At 37.3% G+C, this 22664-nt stretch overlaps 1 protein-coding gene across 5 annotated transcripts in view; it reads left to right on the top strand.

Annotated features, from left to right (window-relative positions):
• The window catches only part of LOC122840800 (dipeptidyl aminopeptidase-like protein 6), a 94310-nt gene that overhangs the window by 47842 nt on the left and 23804 nt on the right, over positions 1–22664 (top strand). For all 5 annotated transcript variants that reach the window (XM_044133471.1, XM_044133470.1, XM_044133467.1 and 2 more), the window contains 2 exons: positions 14435–14549; positions 17473–17571. In XM_044133471.1, the coding sequence (XP_043989406.1) occupies positions 14435–14549; positions 17473–17571 (214 nt within the window). The remainder of the gene's footprint in view (positions 1–14434; positions 14550–17472; positions 17572–22664) is intronic.

Here is a 22664-nt window from a genome sequence, read left to right as displayed (position 1 = left end):
AGCCAATAATCGCTGAATATTTACCTCTGAAGTGCATTTACAAAGGCTGAAGTGAGAGCTTTTCATTACAGCAACTGAATGGGCATCAATTGAGAAGCCTTATCTGCCTCTCCAATGTTTCATTGTGTGATATTTTGTTGTTGTTTAATTTATTGGAAGATGTTTTCCCTATTATTTCTAAATATTTCAAGCCTAAAATGTTTACTTTTGCATCCCACTTGCACATTTATAAAAGCAGAACTGCAGAGTCAACAGCAGCGCGACTGATCCCTAACCAAATTCTGATCAAAAATAAGGGAGCATGAGCTCCTTTTGAAGCTTGAAAGAAAATCGAAGCAGAAAGCGAGATGCACACAGGCTCGCCTGCACATCAGAGCGGCAACACGTGATCCTCAGTTGTTGTTTGGCACAGGCAGCAATTATTTCACCTCTGCTAAAATGGAACCATATAGGAATTTTATATCTGACTGACCTTAGTTCTCTCTTGTTTTCTTCCACTGTGGACAGTTTGTACTTTTGCCTGAAAAACAGACGTGCTCTTTGGTAATATCAATTTCAGATACCTTCCTGTACATATGCTCTTCAATAATGCAAGGACAAAGAGATAGAGAGGGGTGAACATATCAATGCCAAGAAAGGAAAGCAGTGGTACATTTGTGAGTCGAAGTCCCTCCTCTAAGAATCCGCCTGTTGTCAGTGGGGATTAAACAGCAAATTGGTCCATTCAGTTTTAATCTAAAGAACAAGTGAATTGAAGGATTTTACTTTTCTTAGCAGCTGTGTTATAAACTGCCCCTAGCATTGTTACAGATGATGTTGCTACAGCTGTCCTAAAGCAGAATGATGTTGCTCTAATGTTGAGTTTGTTGAATGAAAATGCATCTTCTTTATTACTGTACAGAACGCTACTCAAAGCACACTGATTGTTTTGTTCAAGGTAGCATCAAAACAAACCTGTTGGCTGAGCTTTGGTACGACATGAACAGTTCACCCCACTTCAACACAAATATGCCTTCATTAAATCCACGTTTTAGTTCCATTTTTGTCTTCTTCAAACTTTCATCAAGCTACATCTGTGCACAATTATTCTGAGAGCATAATAGAGCTCTTATCTTTCCTGTAACTCGGAGTGGATTTAATTTTCAGCTACATATTTTTCAGGAATACATTCAGCCGAGGGATAAAAAAAAAGAGAAAAGGTGGAGGAATAGCGAGAGATGTATTTTGAACTGATCTATTCTTCAGTGATTCAGCTTCAGTCGTGTTGTTGTGCACTGCGGTTCTTCTGATGATTAAAAGATACGACGGCAGTTTTGTCCAGACGCAGGCAGTAATTTATGTGCTCTGAGAAAACACTTTTATTCCCCCCTTCCATTCTTTCTTTGTCTCATTCATAGACTGATTAAAAGCCGCAAAACGGGAGTGAAATGTGAGTGGCCGTCTGAAGTTGTCATTTATTTGCAGACTTGAATGTCAAGGCAATATTGGGCTCGCTGCTGTTTATTTCCTCTTAAGGGGCAAAATGACTGCATGTCTTCCATTTTTATCTTAAGAGTGAAACAATTTGGTGCAAGCTGAAAATTTAAATGGAATTTTCTTTTTTTGAATCAAAACCTTGACCAGGTTCAAGTTTCTGAATATGTCTATTTGTTACTTTGCCAGAATCAGCAAAGTATTTTATCTGTAGGCTTCATGAAATGGATCTAAATCTTGAAGAAAGACTCATTTTTAGTTATTAGCTTTTCTATTGAGTTTACATTATCTCTCATGTTTTCATGTCCACTGATGTTTCCAGGCTATTGGGACGAATACTACAGTAGTTGTATTTTGTCATTATTCCATGCGATTTATTCAGTTTCTCTAATTCTGATTCAGGGCTTCACATTTTACTTTCTTGTGGTGGCTGGAGGAAGCTAAGGGAGACATAGCTAGGAAGAGTGTGCTATTGACTGGGCAAGTGAAGTTTTAACTTTTACATCTGAGGTTTAGGACATTTTGTTGAGTAAAATTGCAAAATTGTGGAGCATATAAACTTTTAAGTCCACAAATGCTACCTTAGGCAACACAATGTATAGTGTAAAAGAATGTTGCTCTGTGCCTCATCCCTGAGTACAGTGTTTGCTAACTGCTGCTGTCACTAGTCTAAAGGAGCTGAGAGGGAGTTTTGGAGGAGGGTACATGGCTGGAGACTGCAGCTCTAAAGAGGAACTTTGTGGAAATTTGCGGTGCTTTGTGAGCAAGCATTTAGGCATCCCAAATTACTAAAAGGGGAGTTTGAAGAATATTTCAAACATGCATGAAAAAAATCAAAGCAACACTCCAGGCATGTTTCCTGAGAGAATAACACTATAACATGAAATAAAGCTAAATAATAAAAAAAAGATTTTGGATAATGTCTCACCTTTAAAATTTTACTTTTTGAAGACCATTTCTGATTAAAGAAAATCCTCTAAATGATTGGACATGAACAGAAACTCTATGGTTGAACGAGGTGCAGATAGATGTACCTGTGCCCTGACAATAAAATTACAGATGTCTGTAATTTTGTGGAGTGGTGATTCCTTAAACCCTAAAAAAGTTTTTTTAGGGCTTGTCCACAGAAACATTGGTGTTTTGCACCTCCCGATATTGGAGATCTTTGGCATGTGCCCATTCTGGCTTATTGTGCTTGAAACCATTCATTGCCTTCAATGTCACACACTGTGAAGAAAGAGATGTTTTTCAAGCATAAAGGAAAAAGAGAACTATTGGGGAAAAAAGATATCCAAAGTGAAGTTGGAGCCAAGAGATGCTATTAAAGGCTTCCCTCTGCTCCTTTCTATAGGCAAAAAGTAAAATACTTTTGAATATGCTACTACTTCTTTCTTGGACGACACCTTGGCAGTCCATGGCATTGTAAACCTCAATTTGCTGTTTCAAGTCCTGTGCATAAAGGTTTTGCCTTTGTTGGTTCTTAAGTTTAGATGATATAAACCTTCATATTGTGGAGTACTCTGTTTTGGATGTATTACTCTTGTTGGTGTGCTTGTACTTTCACTTTTCTATGATTCTGTGCATTGCACATTTCAATGCATGCTTTGTGCAAAAGCTTTGTGAACAAGCAACCAGCTGTTGTCCCAAGCTGGCAGTTAGGAGAACCTCGCTCGATCAATGTCGTAACTTGAGGTCTTTCACAGGACAAAGAGAAAACAGTAATTTAAACATTCTAGGTTTGGGTAAAATATTTATATCTGACTATTGAAGAGGGAGTAAAAAGGTGAAGTTTGTATTGTGACAGTGTATCTCTGGGGATACAGCAAGCACTCCACAAAAAGAGAGGAAAACAAAACAAAACCTGTTAAATTCTCTTCCAGACAGTTTCCTGTTGCTTTAATATTCATTTATTCCACGTAGACTGGGATGGATTTTCTTGCCCATCTGTTTTGAGGACTCTTTCCAATAATTAACTTCAGCAGAGATGAGCCGGTGAATCGATGTGCCTTCACTATTGGCAAACCATGTAAAGCCCCTGAAGTCACCCTTAGCTGTGGTTTCACTTGTAAAACGCAAATAACTGAGAAGTTGTTTGTGCAACATCTCAGAGGAAAAGAACAATGTTTAAAACAGCAATTTGTCATCTTTTAGATGTGCATAAGAATGTGGTCCCTCCTGTCCCTCGGGGATTATTATTTGATGCCAGTGTTTCACTTCACTTGGCTTCACTGTCATTTCACTGCATGGATTCAAGCTTCTAAAACTCTGCAGTCACCACCACCTGCTGCTAACCAGTGGAGCCGAGGACTGCTGCACAAATGAACCACAGACTTTAGAAAACATTTAGGAATCATGAAAAATAGAAAAGTGGGTAGGGATGTTATTGTAAAATTATTTTGAGCACATAACTAACATTTCTTTTTCGATAACTTTGGACTTTTTCCTCTTAAACTCAGATGGAGAATTAGATGGAGAATTATTTTGAATTATTTTCCAACCCCACTATTAGTGTGTATTCATAAAGACATCTTTTAGTCAAAGCTTCCTACAGTGTGTGCCTGCTTCTCTTATTATCAGTACCAACTTCGGTGATCCCTTGAGTTTTCCTTCCCACACACTTGGTAAAGTTTCATAGGCACAACTTTGCTCCTTTGAGGCCATCCATAATAAGATTGCGGCGCTTACGGTATTTTTAACTGAGACGCGCTGGCTGGGTGTAATTTCATTCAGGATTGTCAATTTAGGGAGCAGCATAGTTGACTGGAAGGATTTAAGTGTCTGGACCACAGAGGAGAAAAACATCTCATCACTTATTAAATCATTTATTTCCATATGGGCTCAGATAATGGCATAAAAGCCAGAGGTCTAAATGATTTAAAAACATTTGACATGTTGTGAAAGATTTAGTCCGTGCACTTGCAATGCATCTCCTCACTTACTGCACTACATTTGTGTCACTAGCAAACACCATTCCATTACCCGTGGATCATAAAAAATATGAACGCCGACGTCCAGGTCGGTGCAGTGATAAAGTCCAGTGAATGTGAAGAAATAGCAACGTCTGGGTTTGGTAAGAATAGCAAGGGGCAGGCCAAATCATTTCCTTGCAAAGATCACCTCAGATTTTTATGATCTAAATGTGACGAAATGAGCAGCTGGCTTAAATCCACATGTGGCAAAAAGCCAAACCCAGTCCAGGAGCAGTTACTAATCCAGAATTTACATAATCTCAAATTATGAACTCTGCTTTTGCCCACCTCTCCTCCTCTGGCTAGTTTTTCCAGTGTTATGTTCATTATTATCATTTTGACAACAATGAGTATTAACTATATGTGGTACTTGTCCTAATAATGTTAAAAACTTGCTTCCAATAAGCAGGGAGTGGATGATGAGCATACTCAGCTTTGCCAAAAGCTTTCACAAAGTGAACAGATTACATACAAGAATATAAAGGTGACATTATGTTCCTGAAAGCAATAGAGGAGAGCGACATAAAAGCTATAAACAGAAGGCCTTTTCAGCTTAGTCACAGACTTGAAAATTTTAATAATAACATGGCACCCATAGTTGAGAGGCTACAAACCAGGTCAATAGCTTTAATGTATTATTTTAAGGGCAGTAATATTTTAAAGTTAAATGAAAATGTTATAGGTAGCCAGTAGCAATAAACACAGTGGTGTATTTCTTTATTTTTGTCTCGATAAAAAGCTTCCAAAGTTTTGTAAGAAATCTGACAAAGAAGAATTCATTCTACAGTAATCCAGACAGAAAAGAAAAATATATGAAGAACGATCTTTTAATAAGCACATAAAGTCCCTTTCACCTAATGCATATAGAATCACTAAACTGCTAAATTACTTGTGCTTATCAAATAGTTTTTTCTCTGTGCTGTTTTCCCACCGTACTGCACTGCAGATCATATATATATATATATATATATATATATACACAGTGGGGCAAAAAAGTATTTAGTCAGCCACCAATTGTGCAAGTTCTCCCACTTAAAAAGATGAGAGAGGCCTGTAATTTTCATCATAGATATACCTAAACTATGAGAGACAAAAGGAGAAAAAAAAATCCAGAAAATCACATTGTCTGATTTTTAAAGAATTTATTTGCAAAATATGGTGGAAAATAAGTATTTGGTCAGCTACAAACAAGCAAGATTTCTGGCTCTCACAGACCTGTAACGTCTTCTGTAAGAGGCTCCTCTGTCCTCCACTCGTTACCTGTATTAATGGCACCTGTTTGAACCCGTTATCAGTATAAAAGACACCTGTCCACAACCTCAAACAGTCACACTCTAAACTCCACCATGGCCAAAACTAGAGAGCTGTCAAAGGACACCTGAAACAAAATTATAGACCTGCACCAGGCTGGGAAGTCTGAATCTGCAATAGGTAAACAGCTTGGTGTGAAGAAATCAACTGTGGGATCAATTATTAGAAAATGGAACACAAACAAGACCACTGATAATCTCCCTCGATCTGGGGCTCCATGATCTCACCCCGTGGGGTCAAAATGATCACAAGAACGGTGAGCAAAAATCCCCGAACCACACGGGGGAACCTAGTGAATGACCTGCAGAGAGCTGGGACCAAAGTAACAAAGTAACACTACGCCGCCAGGGACTCAAATCCTGCAGTACCAGACGTGTCCCCCTGCTTAAGCCAGTACATGTCAAGGCCCGTCTCAAGTTTGCTAGAGAGCATTTGGATGATCCAGAAGATGACTGAGAGAATATCATATGGTCAGATGAAACCAAAATAGAACTTTTTGGTAAAAACTCTACTCGTCATGTTTGGAGGAGAGAGAATGCTGAGTTGCATCCAAAGAACACCATACCTACTGTGAAGCATGGGGGTGGAAACATCATGCTTGGGGGCTGTTTTTCTGCTAAGGAACCAGGACGACTGATCCGTGTCAAGGAAAGAATGAATGGGGCCATGTATCATCAAATTTTGAGTGAAAACCTCCTTCCATCAGCAAGGGCATTGAAGATGAAACGTGCCTGGGTCTTTCAGCATGACAATGATCCCAAACACACCGTCCAGGTAACGAAGGAGTGGCTTCGTAAGAAGCATTTCAAGGTCCTGGAGTGGCCTAGCCAGTCTCCAGATCTCAACCCCATAGAAAATCTTTGGAGGGAGTTGAAAGTCCGTGTGGCCCAGCGACAGGCCCAGAACATCACTGCTCTAGAGGAGATCTGCATGGAGGAATGGGCCAAAATACCAGCAACAGTGTGTGAAAACCTTGTGAAGACTTACAGAAAATATTTGATCTCTGTCATTGCCAACAAAGGCTATATAACAAAGTATTGAGATGAACTTTTGTTATTGACCAAATACTTATTTTCCACCATATTTTGCAAATGAATTCTTTAAAAATCAGACAATGTGATTTTCTGGATTTTTTTTCTCATTTTGTCTCATAGTTGAGGTATATCTATGATGAAAATCACAGGCCTCTCTCATCTTTTTAAGTGGGAGAACTTGCACTATTGGTGGCTGACTAAATACTTTTTTGCCCCATATATATATAGATATATATATATATATATATATATATATATATATATATATAGATATATATATATATATATATGTGGCCTTAAGGGCCACATATATATATGACAATAAATATGTGACAATAAATATGTGGGACTTACTTCATTACAGGTTTTTCTGACTGTCCTTTTGAAAGCTGACCTTCACCACCTGAGCCACATTTTCTTTGCCTTTATTTAGCTTCAATTGAGTTTGTCCCTCTGAGTCCGACTTTCCGAAAGTGTTCAAAGACCGGACAGTGAAATCTAGAGACAGGCTGATGCCCGGCTATTCACGAAGCAAAAGGCAGGCTGCATGAATTCTTAATCTCACTCATGAATGCACATAATTTATTGATGCTGTTCCACAGAAAAAGTTTATCCCCAAGTCTGCAGACTACTGCTTTGCTCTCGGGTTTGCTGCTCCCAGACAGTGACTACATTACAGCAGAGCTATATATCATGTGTCAAGTGTCCTGTATCTTTAGACAGTAGCGTTTTGCCTTTGTTTCCACTGTTCCTCTTCTCTATTGTCTTTCTGGAGTCTTTGTGAAGACTTTATCACTACAGACCCCATGCTTCCTCCCACACTTAACAGCAATATTAGTTCTTGCTGTACTGTTCACCAGCGGACTCCATCTTTGCTGCAAATTTGACTCAAACAACTCTCTTGGTTCCCTTGGAAACCAGGTGCTCAGAGATCAGGAAAGATCCATTTCACACTTCAGCAGAGAGACAAAGAGATGGTTAGACAGAAGGGAGGTAGGAGGGAGAGAGGATTAGACAGAGTGAGAGGTGGGGGGTAAAGGAAGCTTGACCTTAAAAGATGTGCCATTGTTTGAGCTTTTTTCCCCCCAAAAAACAGAATGGAAATAGCAACAAATAGACAGAGAGAAATGTTGTTGACTCTCCTCGTGGGATTTGTCTGTCCTTTGTAGCTGTCAGTGCTGAAATGGCCTGGATTTATTTACGGAGAGAAGGTGAAAATGGCTGTTCTCATATATTGATGCACTGTTGTTGTAAAGCACTGATGCATGCTCCTAGAAGACGATGGCCAAAAGGAAAATAATGGAAAACATTTCCCACAGGTTTTAAACTTAAATATTTCAGGTCATCAAACTAATTTTCTTACCAGCCAAAGATGACACAAAAGCCGTTGTCAAAGCTGTGCAAGCCAACCTTACCCTTTGTGAAAATATACATGTCCTCTTTTTAAATCAAGAATGAAAAGATTAACCCAATCATTTTGCCTCACTTTTATGAGCCTCAACCCAGGATTACCGCCTGACCTGTTCGGCCAGAAAATCAATTTAGGGTGAATGACAAAGTGGCATAAGTAACCAGATTTTAAAAAAAGCAACACTTGATGCCCTCCATATGAGAAAATTGAAGAAAAAATGACACTGATAATCTCAAACAAAGTTGGGATACACAGATGTTGCCACCAACGGCGGCACCCCTAAATCTTAGGTTTAATATTACTTTTTCACATAGTTCCAGCTTTTTTGCTTTCATTTGAAAACTGCATTTGTTAAAAAAGTAAAAACAGTCGGCAAGTAATCTTTCAAAGCAGTGAAAGCTGCTTAAACACATCTGAGAACGTAAAGATGGATTGCGTGTGCCTGTGTGGGATTATTCTGGCAACAATGCTAATCTTCTTTTATACATTTTTATGTGAGTGACTTCAGCCTGAGTTTGGAGCTTTGTTTTAGTGCCTGAGTAGGTGGGTGAAACGCTCTATATTTCACACAGAGATAAGCCCCTCTGCACAGACAAAGCAATCAGAGTGTATGTACTTAATAACAGCAGACTGTTTGAGATTAAGGTGCAGGTTTAAAACATGCTCCGCTACGTTCTAGTCTGACTCTTACAAACCCCTTTTTCAGAATTTGAAGTAGAAAGACAGAAATTGGGTGAATAATATAGAGACACATTTGTCTACATATCTTTTTAGATCGCAGCTGTAACAGAGATCATGTTGTGTAGCTTTTTCTGTGTTTTCTGACAGCGGTGGTGTTTTCAGAGAACATTGATGACATATCAGATTCATATCCACACTCTGGGAGATTTCACCAGGACAGCTGATCAAAAGTGCAGAAAGTGGTCACTGTCAGAAAACTGGGTCACCTCTTTTCACTTATCAAATACACTCGTTTAGCTACTTTATTATTCTACTTTATAGTACTGTAAATACCAGCGGCACACATGGGGATTATAAATATATGCATCAAAAATGGCAAAGAGGCTTTAACTCTTGGACTAGTCTGTCTTTTGCGCCAACAAAAATAGAACCACCCTCTTATTGCAAGCAAACATTTTCTGAAAAAGAAAGGAAGAGAATCACGACTTTCCTACTGCAATCATTCCCATATAGGAAAGGAATTCTTGCAGATAGTCTGTACATTATTTTTCAAATGTAGGCTGTATTTATATAGCAAGTTGTTTTTTTGTTCTATGGTGTAAGTGCATACTTTGGCATTTCTTTGTCATTCTCTTAAACTCAGTTACCTTTCTTAATGGGCTTTCGTTCACCCTGCATATTAATACTCTAATTTTGTGCCCACACATTGCCATTTCTTCCCCGTCTACTTTCTTTTCATACTTTATTAAAATAAATTTATGCACTTAACCATGATGCATGAGTTTGGCTATGCGTGGATGTAAATCAATACTAAAATGTTCAATTCAAATACATTTATTTATTTAAGTTGTGGATTTAACATATGTTATATTGCAGCTTATTTCAGTTATTGTGCCTTTAATAAAAATTATGTTCAGGTAAAATCTGACAGATTAGGAACCCTGATTAAAATCAAAACTAACTCTAACTATACTAATAGGCATAAACTCATTTCCTTAGATCATTACTTATTATCTGCAGCTTCCTTTAAAAGCAGCTCATCTTTATGTCCAAAAAGTTGTTTGAGACACAACCAGCAGTGCAAAACTACAACATGGTGGATGGGTGAAAAGTGTTTTTGTTAAAGATAATGAAAATGTGCATGCTTTATTAATTTAGAGGTGTAATCACCAGCTACATTTACCTGGGATTTGTTTACAGAGACATTTTTATTCTGTTTTTGAATATTTCTTTGTTTGAGATGAGGTTGTTTCAAAAAACAACACTAATATCTGTCATGCACCTGGTTATGTCAACATTAGATACATTAAAAACAAAGCAACAACGCCCAGAGCATAACTGAAAGTTTTTCATGCAAAGTGATTTTACCTCACATTTCTTTTGACAGTACTTACCATTTCCTCATCCACATTTACATTCCCAGCTTATGTCAGAACTATTTTGGAAAGAGAGTAATAGCAAGTAGATTAAAATATATCTATGGATACCTCTCTATAATACATAGGCGTAGTGAACTGGACATCTCTCTGGGGATGCGCTTCAACTCTTTGTCACTTTTAGATCACAAGGCAGCAGAAGCAGGAACAGCACCATTATCTGCAAACCTGCCAAAGTATTGGCAAATGTTATTTCTAGCCCAGGGAGAGGTCGCCATCGGTATGTTTTACCCATCAAAGTATGATGTCGTATGGGAAATAGGTTCATTTAAATCTAGGATGTTCACCTTATTCTGAACACATTTTTCCTCTGCAGCAATAAATCAGTTTATTGATGCAACTGCTGGTTTTATATTTGTACTCACTGGCTCCAGTACTGATTTGCTTTGCTGTTAGGCAAACTGTAGAGACAAGAGGTACAAAGGCAAAGAAAACACAGGATCATTTTTAGCATTTAATTGAAAGTAACTGGCAGCGTTGCGTTTTGAAGGGTTCAGAAACTTTTGCAGCGAACGCTCTCTGCCGAAAAGTCGAGCTGTCTCATTTTCACGTATACATGGACCCCTCGTTAACTTGTGGACGGTTCGCTGAGCTGCCCCATAAGCACTCCCGCCACGACAGGCAGCCGGAGATCAGGCCTAATTGGTAACACGGTTATGAACAGCTGGACCGATACGGGTGGCTGGAGCTCCGCAGTCTCCTCAGTATCTGTGAGCAGGATGATTAATTTGGAAAGTTGCTGTTTGTGCACACAGATCTTGACCTCTAATTTAAAATCTCCAGACAGAAGCCCTCTAGTTAAACCTTACATTTTATTCTGAAAGGGTATTTGTTAAACTGTTGAGTGGATATAGGTACAATTATTCCAAACTTGCTCATAAGCAGAAAAAACAATTTATGATTCAATATTTAGCTCAAGTATGATGAACAGGCCATTAAAAATGGAGAGCAGGGTGACCTCTTGCCTATTTGGATATTTTACTGGTCTACTGAATGAATATGTAAATGAAGCAGTGCAAACACCTAACCAGGATTGACCTGATGAAATGAGGTTTTAATGCCATGTAGGCAAAAATATGGAATAGTTATTGTCTGAACTGCTCATTAGAATCCCAAGTCTGGTACCCAGCACACCCAGGTTGCTGAGTTGGACATAGGAGCTCCTATCAGTGTTGATTTATAGTCACCTTTTCACTTCCCACTGGCAGCCTCTCCACTACAAGAATCAGCCTGACCCGGATCCCTGCCAAAACCAGATCTGTTTTTAGGAAGAACGCAGCCTCATTAAAACATAAGGCAGCTACAAATCGGTTGAATGTATGAATATCTTTACCTTTAGGTTATAAGTGAAGTAAGAAAATATCTTTCTTCTAAAATTATCTGTCAGTTATTATAGGCTGTTGAGGATAACGAATGAAATCATTGATGCAAAAAAAAAAAATACAAATAACATTTAACCTTGTTACTGCAAACACAAGTTAACAAAAAAGAGAAGGGCAAGAGAAAGAAAACCCAGCTAACCCTTATTTTTGTAAGTTAGCAGTAACTTAAATTGTTAATCCGTACAAAACACTGAGAGGATTCAGGACATTTTGAATGTGCTGTTCACAGCATTCATATAAACTTATTAGACTGTCTTAGCTTTGACTAAGTCAAAGTCATCTTAAATTATTTCCACAGGATGACACTGCCATCACCGTATCACTATGCTGTTTTTGAGAAATTTGTTTTGGTATTGAAGACTTTGGTTAAAATAACTTTTGGTATTTCCTGTGATATCTTTATTCATTTAAGGCCAGTCAAACATCTTACAAAGATAATTTCAAATATCCATTCTGTTTTGATCTCTGTTTTTCCACAGAGATCATCTTTTGGGGATCCTTCAGGATAATGTCTGGGAAAGTGAAAGAGTTTCCATGTCTTTCCATAACCCATTCCAAGTATTTACTCTTCAGGGCTTTGTCTCAGACCTGCATTAAGAAATTCTTCATCTTCTTTTTGCTGCTTGATTGATTTCCTCTCCACCCTCACACACTGACAGGTCTAAATCTAATTATACCTTCTGACATTTAGATTCCCCACTGGTGCAGTCAGGCCTTGTTTTTGTTTTTTAAATTAGGTGACCTTGAAAGGTGAATGAAGCACCAGATTTTTATTTAGGGCTTCAACTGTAGGAGGATGAGTTTATGTGCATGCATTTTAGAAAAATCAAATTCAATTTAGTTTGGAGTACTTTGTTTACTTGTTACATTCTTAAAAGACTAGTCATTCAATCACATTTTCTATGGTAACAATGCTGTAAGAACAAAAGCACGACTTGTTGGTTAATGTGGAACTGGTCTATCATTTATCAGAAAATTATTCTTCAGTAGAAGGGTTTTTTGATTTATCTACAGACTGGCACCACAGATAGCAGAGTAATCATTCAACAAAGCCACAAGCTTGAACATTGAGTAAATTGGCATTTAGCTCTCATCCATTGCTACTTAGTAGACCATCTGTTTCAAATGGACACAATATGTTTACAAGTGGTTGATGGTGTGTGTTTGTGCCAGTGGAATCACACAATAACAGCACTCAGATTGCCTCCATAACCAAAAAAGTTGAAGACATATGCTTTTGGGTTTGGGCCAGTCATCTTTGGCTACCAGTCCGCCGCCTCCCACATGTCTGCTCTTAAAATGTTTTCTGTGTCCTGTGGATTTTTCCAGTAGATGCGCCTCAAACAGTGCTGATTAGCTATCTACCATCTGCTGGGCTGCGCGAGGGGAGCGGCTCATTATTCTGCCCGTTGCGCCTGCTCTGAAGCCGTCGCTCCACTCCAGCTATCAGGCAAAGCTGCGGGGACTCCTCGTACGTGAGCAGCAGGGAGCGGCTTGATGATTGCAGAGTTATAGTGCACGAAAAGTGGTTGAGTTGTAAGCATCTGTCTGTCAGAGAATGGGCTGTTCTGCGGCCAATCTCTGCTTTCCAGCTGCGGCGGCACAATATGCTTGTGTCTTATGTGTGATGAGATGAATTTTAAAACACCAAGTGCATCGAAGGTCATCCTGAGATATTATGTGAGATAGATCATCCTCTCTCCCGTGAAAATGTTATGTTTGTGAAAGGGCTATATTTTACTTTTTGTGATGTTACTCACAGCTATTTTAAATGACTTTACTGTCAAATGACCATCTAGTCTTTGTATTTATCAAAAATTAAAATCATGATCATAATATTTTTATATTCACACCAATAGCTGTTTCTGAGTCTTTCTAAGGCCTTGCAACTGCAACAGAAGAGTGGATTTTCAACAATTTTATGATTAAAACACAAGAACACATTTCACGTTCCATTGTTGCTAAAAACTTAAGAATCTGCCAGCATTCACATCCGAATCCACTGAGGACAAGGAGTAAATCGTTATATTTCTCTGTCGCTTTAAGGCACATCTGGCCACAGAGGAAAGCATTGATACTATTGTTTGGCTTATGGTCTCTTTATGATGCCGCTGTGATGGTTTTTTTGGCTCCAGCTTTGGGTTTGTGGAAGTTCTTCACTCTGGATTCAGACTCAGGTTGTGATTTCAAACAGGGTGCACCAGAAAGGCTTTTGAAGAAAGCAACGCACTTCAGAAGATGGATGGAATACATCATAATGGTGTCTTGCAGAGCTTATTCAAAATAGACAAGTTAAAATAGTGAATGTTGCAAAACAAAAAGGATGATTAATGCTTATTGCGTACAGTAGGAAGGCTGTGACGACTGATAGGCTTGTTTTAAAAAAAAAAAAAAGTCATGCAAAAGTTGAAAAGCTCTAATTTTAGTAGACAAAGTAATATTTCAACATAATACCAGATGGTCGTATGTGCTCATATCTATCTGTTTGTACTGAATCTTGCAATATTTTTCTGAACTGCTTCAACAGGAAGGGTGAAACTGTAGCCTGAAAGACATGTTCTGTTTTTTTTTTTAAAAAAAGGTGTTTTATTTTGGCTGAGCCAAGGATTTATTTTGACTGAATCATTAAACTCAGATGACCAGCTTAAGGGATCAGGAGAACAAAAAATCTCGTAAGGTTTAAAATGTCGATTAACATGTTATGTTTTTGTAACATTTCATACTTTTGTAATTTCAGGACCTTGTGGGTAGCGCGCCGCCTCAGAGGAACTGGAAGGGGATAGCAATCGCCCTCCTGGTCATCCTGATCATATGCTCCCTGATTGTCACCTCTGTTATCTTACTAACCCCAAGTATGTATCACACAACAAAACTCTAACATTCAGTCAACACTTTCTTAAAAAAGTACTCTGTTTTATAAAGCAAAACAACATTACCTCCTAGGGATGCATATAAATAGTGTATTTTTACATGTCATTTACTTGCATTTCAAGCTTTTTGGAGGCACTTTCCTGCTTTTTAAATGACAACAAATCTTGTGGGTTTACGGAAACTGCAGGAAAATCTTCTCACTCTTCAACCAGACATGATTATTCGACATCTTTTAACGGCACTATTTTATCACACCGGGCATCAGAGTTTCATCTTTTCACAGAACTGCATGCGAGAAAACATTAAAAAAAAGAAAATAAAGGAAGCACACTATAAACTTTTGTCTCCTGAGACGTGCTTGTGTCAGCTGGTGTGATTTGCATTAAAATATGTCATTATATCTGCTCCAATTCTTCCCACCACTGCAGATGAACTGGGTCAAATTTTTAACTCAGGATATTACCATAAATCTATTGCTGACATTTATACAATTAGTTTCTAAACTGCGTGTGTTCTAATTGAATTTTTCTAATCAGCAAATGATGCATAATGATGCAGGTTCAAATGTACTGATTTGCATTAAGTGACAAAATATGTGTAGTTTGGACATTTTGTAAAAATTTCATTAAAACTGATCAAAAATGTTAAACATCTAAGGTACTTAAAAAATGTTGCACCAAGCTTTAAATTTTTACACTTGACTACATATTTCACACCGTTTTACATATGCAGTGCTGGCCTCATTTTCTGCCTTGATGTCTGCAAACCTTTAACATAAATTGCGTTTCTTATATTCTTACTGAATGTTTTTTGTTTCTTTTTAGAAATATCAAACATTTAGTTTTAATTAATATATTTATTTTGTAAATGAGTAATTTGATATATTTTATGTATGTTATAAAAAAAAATTAACCATCCAATTTTCTTTGAGCTTACATTAACTATGTCTTTCTGTTTCTATGGAGAACAAATCATTCCTAGAACAAGATTCTAGATTCAGCTCGGCCAAGTTAAGATGAATTAATTCATGCTCATAGTTTGACACAATAACACTTTTGCCACTCTTATTACCATCAAGTAAAAAGATTTGACGTGAGTTTGTTGTTTGCCCTTTAAACTGTTATTTTACTGTCAAAAACACACAGGAATACTGAATAGTCAGATACTGACAAAAAACCGGCAGGTTCACATGTTAATTGCACATCTTTGATAATTCTGCAGCCATAAAATCTGAATAAATTCAGGGGACTCATGAAGGAGTTGAATTACCACAATGTCACTCTTTAATAAAATCCTGATTGTATTAATCACATTAGAAGTCAAATCAATAATGCATTAAAAGATTTATTTCAGGGCTTTTGCACATCTAGTTTAGCCAATAAATTTAGCTGCACTGTAATCATAATTCAAATTGTAGTTATGCTTTAGACCTTATGAATTAATAGTTTATTTGAATATAATGTAAATAAAAAAACAAACATTTTGCACTATGTGATTAAACATTTAAAGTGTACCAAAATGTTATTGAAGGTTAAAAATCGCAGTGTTTTTTGGAGCTGTGATAGGAAAATGAATTATCAGATAAAAAAAAAAAAAAAAACACACCATTTACTGTAAAAAGGAAGGGATGTTTATTTTTTGATACATGTCAACTATTTTGCCACTCCAGATTAATGAAAATCTGTTAAATTTGTGAAACACTCATAATTGCCATGTAACCATGGGGACAAGATGAGACACCTGTTCAGCAGCACGGATACACATGTTTTCCTGCACCCATGGCTGACTTTACACTCAGCCCTGCAGTCTGCAAACTAACCTCATATGATTTGTCATGGCAGCAGCATTCTGCAGGCTCCTGCAGCTCAGGCAGCTATTTTAATTTGATGACCCTCTTCCAGCGGGGTGTGTTTTTACAGACAACACCATATCTTTAGATGGTGGTTCTGTGCTGGTTTATGCACTGAGACAGGCTCATTGTTTCACTGGATAAAAGGTCTTTTAATGTGCAATGCCATTCATGCCTGTATTAATTGGGATGATAATGCAGTAACAGATCCCGCCTGATGTCAGATCCAATTTTCCTCTGCAAATCAGCCTTCTCATGCTACCCTGGCTTGCAAGAGGAGAGAATTTCTCTGATTTCTTTTATGCTGATAAACACTTTACAATGTTTGACGTGGCTTCACACATTTATTGCTCGCAAACAACTTGAGGCCTGTCAAAAGATTTTAATTATCCATTTGCAAAATAATACCAGGCTGTCAGTCTTTGTGATAGCTGTTGTTTCTAAACAAAAATGCAACAGAAAACTCTGAAAGACTTCACATATTGGCCTTGTTTTCTTACTCCTGGCCTGGCTCCCCCATCGTCTGCTCAAACTGCAGTTCATCTGCCAGCTTCAGGTCTCATTGTGACCTTTGGGTTAACAAGGCACTGCCAGCCTTCTGTTAGATAAAAACCCCAGCATGCGAACAACTACTCGCAGACCAATTGGACAACGCTAGGGATTTCTTTCTCTCTTTTCATTTTGCTTTACTTTCTAAGTTTAAGGCCGGGAACAGATGTTAGAACTAAAGCGATGTCTTTGAAATAGGCGATTATGCTAAAATGATGAAAATCTCACAGCAGCTTGATCTTCTTACGTTGTTTTCTTTGAGAATTGTAAATGGGGTTGCTGAAGGAAAGCATTTAGAAGTTGACCTCAAAATTCCTGGAGCTTTTAGAAATTCTAGCCAAAATCTTGGTTGTTCTCACTGCGATAAACCATCAGATGCAGAGAAAAAAAACAATGGTTATGTGTCTTAAATAAGCCAATCTGCATATTTGATTTCCAGGGCAGATGATTTTGTAAACGATTTAATAGATCCTTGCTTATTTATCTAACTCTGATGCATTTGACAGGTGAAGATGACAGCCTCGCTCATAAGAAGAAAGTAACAGTTGAAGACATCTTCGGTGCGGACCTTCGAATCCATGACCCAGATGCTAAATGGCTCAGTGGTGCGTTTACAGTTCAGCTTTGACATTTAAAAACTGACTTCTTTGTCAAAACACAAGCCATACTCAGACAGTTTGACATTTTCCTTTTCGACTCGCAATGTACCGTTGGTATTAAAATGTGACATATTTTTTCCAGAAGTGCAGCTTCCTCAACATCCATGTGGCGCGAACCAGCACTGATAGGAGTGCACGAGTAGTGAGATTGTCGTTAGCGCAAATTTAAAACTCAAACAGGTTATTTTAATCATTTAAGCAGAGATCAAAATCATATAAACTCATTTGCATCTAGATACATTTAAAGTAGTTCAGGCAAGTGAACCTTGCACTAACAGTGTGTCTACAATTAATTTTTTTTTTCAAATTGTATCTGGAGGATGTGAACCACAGATGAGAACTAATTCATTTAAAAAGGTGCAACAGTTCAGCTTTGTGAGTGAAAACTAAATACTGAATGTTCTTTGTTTTCAGCATCATTAATTTAAGAACAAGCATAGTTGAGTATTTAGTCTGTCTCTAATAGTTGGTCACATATCTGTGACTATTGGCTTTCAGACAGCAAATAAATTCTGACATAATGCAGACTAATTTCAGCTCCAAGTTTAAAGAATTAAAAATAGGTCATCATAAAGTGCAAAAGATGCTTAGCACTTTAGTTTTTCTTGTTTTTCTGAAGTAACAGCAGAGATTAAAACTGTCTATGTAGCTCATCCATGTTGGATCAGAAAATTTAGCGTCCCCTGGTGTTCACTAGGAAGATTGCTCCATATCTCTTTAAACCACAACATGGTACTTCTTTTTACATTTTTTTGCAGTCAGCAACAAACAATGTTGTTTTAATTAAAATAAGATTAAGATTATCCTTGCTTAAGTTCATTTAGAAACCACAAATTTATTTCAGCTTAGCAAGATAAAATACTGACAAAATGCATTTAATACTCCTTCACTTACTGTTTCTGGTAAACTTATATCTATGTTTAAGTTCCATTAAATTCAGCCCACGTCCCAAAAGTAGTAAATGGGATTCAGCCTTTCTCATGCACTCTATAGACTTTCTGTCACTTTTCCACTGCAGCCAATTCTCTAAAGACAAAAGACTGCAAGCATCTTCGTACACACTGGAAAAAAACCCAAAACAAGTATGTGAGTTTGCTTGTAAAGAATAGCAGTTAATTTTTAAGATGGTGAAACAATTGACTGAGTTTTCTTCTATGATTTCTATTACTTTTTTAATATTTTGGTCCTTCCTCCTGGGGTGGAGGTCACAAAAGAAATGGATTGCAGTCAAATAAGGAGAATAACATTTTTTATGCCCTCAGTAAAGGAACACCTAAAGGTTCACAAAGTAAAAGGCTAATCATTATTGAGCCCTGGATGTGTCTTTATTTGACAGCACAAACTTCTTTGTCTTTTTATTTGAATACCTCTAAACACAATAAGACCCCCTAACATTTCTCCAATTTAAATAAATGTCACATAAACAACTCTAATCCTCTCCTGGTTTAGAGCAGACAAAGCCAAGACTAATTGTAGAATCAACACACACAGCAGACTGAAAACAAGCCTTGAGCAGCAAGTGTGTTTGTGGATGGGAGCAACAGCATTTAATGAGACAAGCTATAGCATTGTAGTTAAAACCACTGCAGGAAATCAAGCCACAAAGTAGACTCACTAAACAATGATATTTGCTTACAAGTCGAGTTAATTTATCTGTATGTTCAGATGAATTGGTTTGTGATCTGGCGCTGTCTTTTTTCATGGTGATCATTTCCTTCTTTGTTTTATTCTTATTGGACAGTTCCGTTTGGCAGCTAAAATTCTTCAAGTCTCTCCAAACTTTTGCAGCAGTTTTTAGTCCAGACTGCATCAGTTTTACCAGTCCAACCTCTGAAATTAATCAAGGCTGAGTGTAATGTTTCCAGCTGGTAACTTGATGTTTGAACTTAAAAACATTTTTAATCAAACCTTTGAAAGAGCACAATAATAATTTAGCAAAGCTTCTATTGGTGAATGGCTATTCCATGTCACCGGGTCAAGTTCCTGTGGAGTTGTTAGCAACAACTTTAACTCATTTGTGATTAGTTTATGTTTTCTATTTAACACTGAGTTCTGTTCAAGTTTGAGGATTATAACAAGATGATAATGTAGGCAGAATACATCTATACTTTAATTAGTGCAGTAAGGCACAGAGCTCTGACAGAAAACAAATGAAAAGTCATTTGTTATACTTTGCTTTTGTTTTCTCTCTTAGATTTTTTGTCTTTTGCTCATGCCATGAAAACTAAGGTAAATGCTGTATTTGGTCTGGTTGCCTTGCAATGTCATTAGCAGATTTTGCTCCACAACCGTGTATGTGTGTGTGTTTGTTTGGCGGGGAATGTTGCACCGGCTGCACATTTGCATTTATTGAATTAAGGGCACATCAGTCTGCTTCTTGTTGACATATATTATATATTAAGATATTTTTTTACTTTCTGTAACTGTGAAGAGGGAATGTCTGAAATGAAATGGAATTCCTCACTCCTGTTTTGGTGTCACTTTCTGAAGTTTTGTGTGTAGCATAGAATTGTGAGCTTAAATTCTTTATGCTTTAATTACAACTTTTTATTTTGTATTTTTCCTTTTTTTTTTTTTTTTTTTTACATTTTTAATATCTTCATTGAGAGTAAAAGCAGACTTCAAGTCAAGTTGCTTGTTTGTGTCCACATGCTTGGCAAATAAAGGTGATTTTGTTTCTGATTTTAATGTCCTGCATGTGTTCAGGTTTAAAACAACACTATATCTGAAACACAGACTGCTACACATCATATAAGGATTCTTTGAAAAAACAGAGATGAGAGCTCTCATTTCCCTGTGAGATTAATTAAGTATCTTTTTAACTCAATTGAATTGAACTGACCCTCTTATGGGGCCTTTTTTTTTTTAAATATCTTGAATGCTCCGATGAGTTAGCACTAGCAGAGCAACACAAAAACAAGATACTTAACATGATTGTAAAGAATTACTTTGTCTAATTGTATTTTGAAAACAGACATTTTCTTTGCACTAGCAGTGCACAAAGCAATACAAAACATCTAGTGGATAAAAAAGCTATCGTCAAGGAGCAACTTGCAAATTTATACAAATCTGTAGCGCAAAAACAAAGAAAAACTCATCTCTTGTCTTGGTTTTGTACTGAAAAACTTTATTGTGCATTTCTAATGTGCCTCTTTTAATTAAGTCTCATGAATGTTTATTTTTGCTTTATTTTCATAAACCAAATACAAACATTTCAAATATGTTATTTGTTGTCATTACTCTGTTGAAGCCCTTATAGATTAACTTATACCTTCTGCTTAAAATCAACTTGCATGTGTACGTCTGATTGCAGCTGAGAGATGGCATGTAATGAACAGAACCATCTGTCCCCGTTTTCTGCCGAGCAGATTATCCTGTGATTACTTACATTACCTCCTTATTAACATATAATTGCTTACATTCTCACTTGTCTGCGCCCTTCATTTGCAACTGTGATGAAAGGGCCTTCAGCACCTGACGAAACTCCTGCAATCAATTGTGTGACATTGCACTTGTCATTTAAGTTAATGCAATCAGCATTCATTTGTTGCTAATGACCTTCTGATAAGAAATCCGACGGGACAGTCTCTCACTCGGGCGGCTCTCATCAATATTTTGTGGACTTCATTCACAGCAGTGCGTAATTGATCCCTGTTGCTCTTTGATCACTTTCCGCCTCTGAAGTCTGTTACTCACCTCTGAGTTTCTCACACACTCCTGGCTCCAAACACAATGATTCAACCTTCACACGGATCTCTAAAACAAAGAGGTTCTGCTGTCTGTCTTTCTGGTGTTCATGTTTTTGAGATATGACGGAATATATAAAAAATAAGGGGCCTGCAGTGGTTTCAAGTCCCATCTATTTTATTAAAATATGGTAAAGAAAAAGAAAACCTTCTTCCAGATAAAGTACAAAAAAATATGGAAACTGCAAACATTTCACTACTAATTAGTATTTGTTTTTACCTTTTGTGCAAGGTAATATAGCTTGTTGGAATAATTCAAGAAACAGGATTCCTGCAGATGTAGCTTTGTGGTTGCTGTTTTAAAAACATCAAAGGCATTAGAGATTTGGAACATGGTTGGCTCTGACTTTTTTCTTTTGCAGAATTTGTGTTGGAAAATTAATGCCTTACCCAGCACACGTCATACTCTACATTATCATTCAATGTGTAGGTCATGATTCAATGTTAAGATCCCACTGTTCTGTTTTCTTACTGCACAAAGAAAGATGGCCATAGGAAAAAAAGTGGCAGCTGTGCAAGTGAAAATGCTTATCAATTTTACATCCAAATTATTAAGACAAGAATAAAACTAATATTTAGTTTCAGTTTTAATTTCTGCTACAATCCAAGTACTTGAAATACTGTCCTATCTGTGGTTTATCTACAAAGATAAAAGCTTTTCAGTCAAGCATGGTTGGATTTCGTAAATATCTACCTTCATTTTCTGCCATTCATTATATAGAACATTGGATAGAATATTACATAGAGCATGCTCTAACTGGTTTAGTTTTAAAACCTTTAAATAAAGCATATAAGCTACCACTAATTTGACAATAAACACAGTTTGTAGAGTATGAGCCACTCACACACACACACACTTGATAAATAATGAGGATATCTTTTCACAGGCAGGCATTTTAATTAAGAGATGCAATTAATGCTAGTTTGTAATCTTTAATGTCTAACAGGAACACACTTCAGAGTAATGAGTCTCTGTTTTAGGTATAAAAGGATCAACTCTGCTGAGACGTAACCCAGAGATTTCCCAGTGAAATTAAGATGTTGTGGGAGAAATGAAGGAGTGTAAACCGTGTGTTTTAACTGCGCCGGATGGCTGAGAGGCAGTACTTAATCAGAAAACCTAACTAGCTCCAGAGCATGTTAGGTGTCCAGCATCAGTGACCACAGTGATGGACCCAGTTAAGTGAGCCAACATAGTTACTGACCTGAAGTTATCTTAATAAAACACTGATTGGGGATGCCAGTGCTTTGAGCATTCATCAATGGAAAAGAAAAAAAAAAAAGCTTCCACCC

This window comes from Gambusia affinis, linkage group LG12 (assembly GCF_019740435.1).
Source record: "Gambusia affinis linkage group LG12, SWU_Gaff_1.0, whole genome shotgun sequence".
NCBI classification, from domain to species: domain Eukaryota; kingdom Metazoa; phylum Chordata; class Actinopteri; order Cyprinodontiformes; family Poeciliidae; genus Gambusia; species Gambusia affinis.
The sequence above is the reverse complement of the archived record's forward strand: the minus strand, read 5'-3'. Positions and strand labels throughout refer to the sequence as shown.